A 6696-nucleotide genomic window follows, 5' to 3' on the forward strand; every position below is an offset into this window, starting at 1 on the left:
TTAAGAGAGGACTTGCGTCGCTAAAGTTTCGTCGGAACGAATTTACGGAAAATCAATTAACAAACGGAGACGTAACAATATAATAAAATCAGTACAAAAACATGTGGTGTTAAAAGTATTATTAACAGCAATATATAAACAATACATATTCTGTTTAAACATATTATTAACAGCAATAGACATTGTATGTGAATATCAAAATTTAAAATTCAAAGTTGTTTTTTAAGATATTTTCAAATATTATTTATTAAATAAACCTTAAAAGTTATGTATAATTATAACATCAATATATAATGAAGCACATTAAGTCACCCACGGTGACCACCCTCGGTTATTTTTTACCTCAAACCCTTGTTTGGGGTCAAATAATTACAAACCGAAATAACTGCCATGGGTTTTGTTTTGACTACAACCAGTTTGAGTTCAATATTCATGCAGTCACGGTATCTTATAGTTCTACTAGCGACATCTGCCGGACGCATGTTTTAAGATATATTCCTGACCTTAATGAAATAAGTAATGTTACAGAACTATTTTGATCTTGATAACATGTAATCACGTACTTATGATTTCATATTTATGTATGATATGGTCCCACTATCTCTCAACTGTGACGAGATAAACGAACCAGACAGAAATACGTGTATGTAATTTAGCGAAATATATTTGTTTCTGTGGCCTATAACTGTTGAAGAGAATTTGAGGCTCTGAATACTGTAAAGTTGATTGCACAGCGTTTACAAAAATGTGATACATTGATAGATTTGTAATAAAGTTGGTAACTCTTTTGGTGGTCTTCAGAATCGTATAAAGATGTCATTAGTTGCTAAAATAGTTACGTTTGTATTTCTGCTGGTAGTCCTGAGACTCGTGGGTCTTTTGAAGTAGTGAATGTTAAAGAAATATCTGATACGTTGACAAATTTATAACACTGTTGGCTGTCCTAAAAATCGTATAAACGATCTGTCTAGTTATTGGATACTGAAATACGTCTGATATACTGACAGATTTATAACAGTTTTTTAGTCCTGAATATCGTATACAAACTTCTTTCACATATAGCTTACACTCACTGTACCCTGTTATCTCGTAAGGAATTAATCAAGTCATACACTGAAAAGGTTGTAATTCTTTTCTTTTTTATTTCTGATTCACTGAAGCACTAAACCCATCTCTTGTTAAAGTCCGGTCTGTTTTCCAGTAACGTGAAAAGTTTTATCCTTTAAAACGAAGATCTTTTTAAGTAAATATATATCTCTCAACAAGAAGGAATAAAAAAAATCTTAATTCTTTGAAATGGGTCTCTAATGAGCAGAACTTTCAAATATGTGAGTAAACTTTCTAGAAAGATTTATTAAACTAACGACAGCGGAATAAACTCCCCGAATACGTAATCCCCCAAAACAGTTTAAAATTTATATCAACATAAGAGTTTTAGAATAATAACATTTTAAGTAATTCCATCTGGGGATCATCTGTTAATCAGTGATTCGTGTGCTTGGTTGATTGGTGCAAGGTATATTACTACTAACAACAGTCTCAAACATACGTTGAAATATAGAGGTTGGGTACGCTTTATTAAAATGATTTTGGAGCTTCACAACGTCGTCACAGTCCATGCTCTAGCTAACAACCGTGTATCTGGGCACTGTAGTTTCCATTGCATCCACTGTATCTAGAGATCTGACCAGTATCTATTTATGTGGAATAGCATAGATGCCCATTTCATTCTTGAGCTACTTGGGATGTGCAGCCATTGAATAAGATATATAACTGGAAGCTTTTTCTTTTTGAACATTGACCCTGTTGACCTCATTTCCAGATGGAAATAATTCGTGCTTGTGTTGGTACTGTTGCCTTGGACACGAGGATGGCTTTTGTCACTGATTTTTATGTTCGTGGATTCTCACCTGTTACAAGACGCAGAGCTTAGGTAACGACAGCGGGAGTACAATATATTACAGGTCTCTTTCTGGATAGTCCTGGTGCACCAAGTTCATCCATATTCCTTTGTATTACAATGCCATTATGTATAAGAGCTTCATTTTGGAAATTCTAAATTTCAGATCTAAAAGTATCTTATGGTCATAGTAAATGACTATTTACATCGGAAGGGGTTGTTATATACCCTTCCCAAATACAGTCAGTTTTTGTGCATCATTCCACCCACACAACACTTATTAATGTCAAAATGTAGTTCTATTGCATGTTGATTCGCTGCGGCTTCATGTAGGCTATCGATGTTACATAACTGTCTGAATCATTTTAATATAACGTACTTGTGGCAGCAGAAATGGTAGAACACCTTGTAGGAAATATATCCGTTATTTAGTCTTTTTTTTTCTTCTGAAAGTCTACGAGAGTATACATTATTTTTTGAGGAATACAGAGATTTACACCGATCTATAATTGGGTAACATCCAAAGAAGTTATGAATTTTTTTTCAGTAGAGTAGGATGCTATTTTTACCCTAATTCAGACAATGGTCAAGGCATTTTTGTAGCACATCATCTACGGAACACAGGAGAAACAATAGTTACAGTGTGGATGTAGGTGCTTTAGGGTCCCAATTTTTCCCTTTCAGGTCTCCCCCTTTCTGTGAAACGCCAACAAGAGATGGTTCGAGGATCTAGGTAAAATGTCTGACTTACCCTACTGTACAGATTTGCTGCGTACAACAGGTCAAAAGGTAGAGCCGCAAGTAGATCTACGATGAACCAGCTACGTACGTAATGCACGGCAATAGACTTCGGCTTGGCGACAACTTCCCCCTTCCTGCTAACGAAAGTCGTTCGAAAGTTGACAGCGATGTCTGTGAGGAAGCCAGGATACAGGAGAATAAGGGATTATTTTACGATGCTTAATTAGAACTATTCTGCAAGATAACCAAAGAAATTTGGATATAGTTAGTTTGGAGGTTAAAATGAAAATTGGGTACCAAGACAAATATATATCATATATCTTATGAGTTTACAGAAAATTAAAGATAGGGTAAGTACCTCGGCAATAAATACAACTATTCCAACATTGTAAATACATGTGTTAAATCAAATCATCCCAATGTTGTAAATACATGGATTAAATCAAACCACCCCCAAAGAATGTAAAGACGTGTTAAATCAAACCACTCTAACATTGTAAAGACATGTGTTCAACCAAATTACTTCAACAGTGTAAAGACATGTGTTAAATCAAACTATTCCAATATTGTGAAAACATGTGTTAACTCAAACTATTCCAGCATTGTGAAAACGTGTTAAATCAGACCATTCCAACTGCACAGAGACAAGTTTCATAGCCTGCAATGTTTCAAGAATTAACAAGATTAGCAATACGAAGTGCCAAGAAGAATGAATAAAAACATATATCTAGAACCTTCCTTAACAATCGATATCCGAAACACTCGATAAAGCAGCAAATAAAGTAGATAAACAGAAAGAAAATTACACAAAGCCATGTTTCCCCTATGTGAGAGGTCTCTCTGGAAATATATCGATAATATTTGAACAACATAACTGAATTCAGAAGCCATAACAAATTAGGATCACAGTTAGTAAACACCAGACACATAAAGACCCGACGGAGAACAAAAATACCAACCACAATATTCCCTATGCATTGAAATTCATTGGAGAAACAAAAGACCAACAAAAAAAGTTAGAATTCAGGAAAATAAAACACACCTATAATACCGATCTATCTGCAATATAACCCATCTTGTCGGAGAAGAGGGCCATACAACAAACTGGAATATTTGCCACAAACGACAAATAAAAAAATAAAAGCAGTCTTCTATATCAACCTATCTGGCGACACATTGAGTTTTAGAAGTCAACAAAACTTGGATATTCCCCTCGAAAATATTCAGATAATTCAGTTTCTAATTGGAGGAAATCCACACTTCCACCTTCCAGAAAGTTCCTCAAGGATGTTAGCAGATTAACAGCCGAATTACAGAATAAAATCTGGTTCTTAATTAATATCTAATAATTAATGAAATAAATTAGCACCTAATTAATAATTTGACTTTAAAATAACTTCATTTTTAAGCTTTTGTCTTTTACATAGATCATTTAATGAAGCAAGTAAGGTGTTTATATAGAAGAAAAACGTCATTTATTGATGTTGTGTAGAAATTATATATACTTGTATTTAGTAAATACTGAAAGAGTCACACTCTCCATACCTCGGCAAGCATAAATTGGATAGATACGATAGGCCTACTTATATAGTTAATCACAAATAGAATCTTTGAATAGTTCCTTCTAGGAATGCCTTTACTTATAGAGTAATACATCCCTGGAACATAAATGGGATGCTAATTTCTTTATATTATTTTACAGATGCCTTTACGCTAATCATAAAATGAGAATGAAATCAAAGAATGACCATGATCAAAAGGAAAAAGGAATAAAATGTACATGCGAGACTAGGCCTAATTACTAGTGTAATTCACCAGGAAACTTAATCTCTTAATCTGCTTCCATACATTTACTATTAAGTTTAATGTACTATGAAATAAAACGTTTTGGATTTTTTAAATTCTCTGCTCTTCAGGTTAAAACTTCAATGGACTGACACGAAAATTCGGTATCAAGTTAAAACTCTACATCAGCGTTTCCCAAACTTTTTTTCGCTACTGAATACTTTTCAGCTGAGAAAACGCTTACGGAACACTAGATATGTGAAATATCGGTGTAGAGGGTATTGTGTGCGCGCAGCGCCTTCTAGATTTGTATATTATTAATTTATTTAATCAAATCACATATTAATGAATTTTTTACATTTTAATGCTTATAATATATTTTGGGTACGAACCTCTCCACTAAGATATTATGTAGAACAGATATGGCATTTTCTATAATTCTTTTTCAATGCGTAGTCGATATTATCTAATTCTAATACATAGGAAAATATTTCATAATAAGTTATGATCGTAGAAAAAGTGTTAAATATTTTATTAAAATTTAAAATCATGATTATCTCACCGAGTACTTATGAATCTCGGACGGAACAACAGTGTTCCGCGGATAATAGTTTGGAAAACGCTGCTCTACATCATTACAGATAAACGTACAAAAAAACTTACAACAGTTCATTAAGGTGAGAAATAGAAGACAAAAAAAAAAAAACGAATTTTAATTGCATGTGAATTTTGTTCGTAATTCAGAATATAAAAGAAGATTTGGCTGAGAACACTGACTTAAAGTGTTTCAACTGACGTAGGTACAATACTCTGAGGAATTTCAAATTGTTTTTGGTAATCATTAAGTTAAACTAATTATGTTCCTTATCTATCTTAATCTTAACCCACTTCTGTGAATAGGAAACGTTGCTGTGCTCATACGAAAATAAAAATAGTCTATTATCGATTTTAGAGTTTCTGTGAATATTTTAAATACATTTTGAAATACTTTTATATGTGCATATTATACTTGTTTATAACTTTGATGATGTAATAAGACATTTATTGTGAAAAATAGATAAATAAATAAATAGATTTATCGAAGGAGGTAGATTTCTATATACAAAAAGACCTGAGGGTAACTGACGTAGATTAACTGCAACCGCTAATTTCTAAATAGAGTAAGATTTCAAGGTAGAAATATAAATTAACTGTAACCGCTAATTTCTAAATAGAGCAAGATTTCAAGGTAAAAATATAAATTAACTGCAACCGCTAATTCCTAAATAGAGTAGGATTTCAAGGTAGAAATATAAATTAACTGTAACCGCTAATTTCTAAATTGAGTAAGATTTCAAGGTAGAAATATAAATTAACTGTAACCACTAATTTCTAAATAGAGTAAGATTTCATGGTAGAAATATAAATTAACTGTGACTGTTACATTTCTAAATAGAGTAAGATTTCAAGGTAGAAATATAAATTAACTGTGACTGTTACATTTCTAAATAGAGTAAGATTTCAAGTTAGAAATATATATTAATTGTGACTGTTACATTTCTAAATAGAGTAAGATTTCAAGGTAGAAATATATATTAACTGCAACCGTTAATTTCTAAATCGTGTAAGATTTTATGGTAGAAATATCCTTGCTAAAAATATTCCTCAACCTTGGTAAGAAACAACAAACGACATGAGTAAGAGACAACAATATCTTTGCTAAAATATTCCAAATCTTAGCAATGGACAACAATAGCCTTACCAAAAATGTTTCTCAACCTAGGTAAGAAACAACAAACTACCTGAGCAAGAGAAATAACATTCTTGCCACAAATAACTCATCCGAACGTTTTGTGGAAATAAACAGTTTAATTCTTCAAAAATATTACTTAAAAATACACATTTACTTTTGTCAAAATACTTAAAATAATATAAGTTTTAGATAACGTTTTTTATTGAAGTGTGCGATATGTGTATATAATATATTGTATGATTTGTAAAGATATTTTTCCCCCATTTCCGTTACCAATGTTTTGATCTTAAAGTGACTCAAGTTTGTACATTGTGTACTTTCAATGTAGAGTCTACCGTCATGAAAACGTTTCGACACACATGCGTTTGCCCTTATTACCCGAGCCGAAACGCTAGTTTGTTTGTTTGTTTTTGAATTTCGTGCAAAGCTACACGAGGGTATCTGAACTAGCCGTCCCTAATTTAGCAGTGTAAGACTAGAGGGAAGGCAACTAGTCATCACCACCCACCGCCAACTCTTGGGCTACTCTTTTACCAAC

At 32.6% G+C, this 6696-nt stretch overlaps 1 protein-coding gene across 1 annotated transcript in view; it reads right to left on the reverse strand.

Moving 5' to 3' along the window:
• LOC106469863 (potassium voltage-gated channel subfamily H member 8-like) overlaps positions 1–6696 on the reverse strand; it is a 55068-nt gene that overhangs the window by 35679 nt on the left and 12693 nt on the right. The window contains exon 5 of the mRNA XM_022398430.1: positions 2652–2812. Coding sequence (XP_022254138.1) covers positions 2652–2812 — 161 coding nt within the window. The remainder of the gene's footprint in view (positions 1–2651; positions 2813–6696) is intronic.

The sequence above is a fragment of the Limulus polyphemus genome, unplaced genomic scaffold, assembly GCF_000517525.1.
Source record: "Limulus polyphemus unplaced genomic scaffold, Limulus_polyphemus-2.1.2 Scaffold3691, whole genome shotgun sequence".
Taxonomy (NCBI): Eukaryota; Metazoa; Arthropoda; class Merostomata; order Xiphosura; family Limulidae; genus Limulus; species Limulus polyphemus.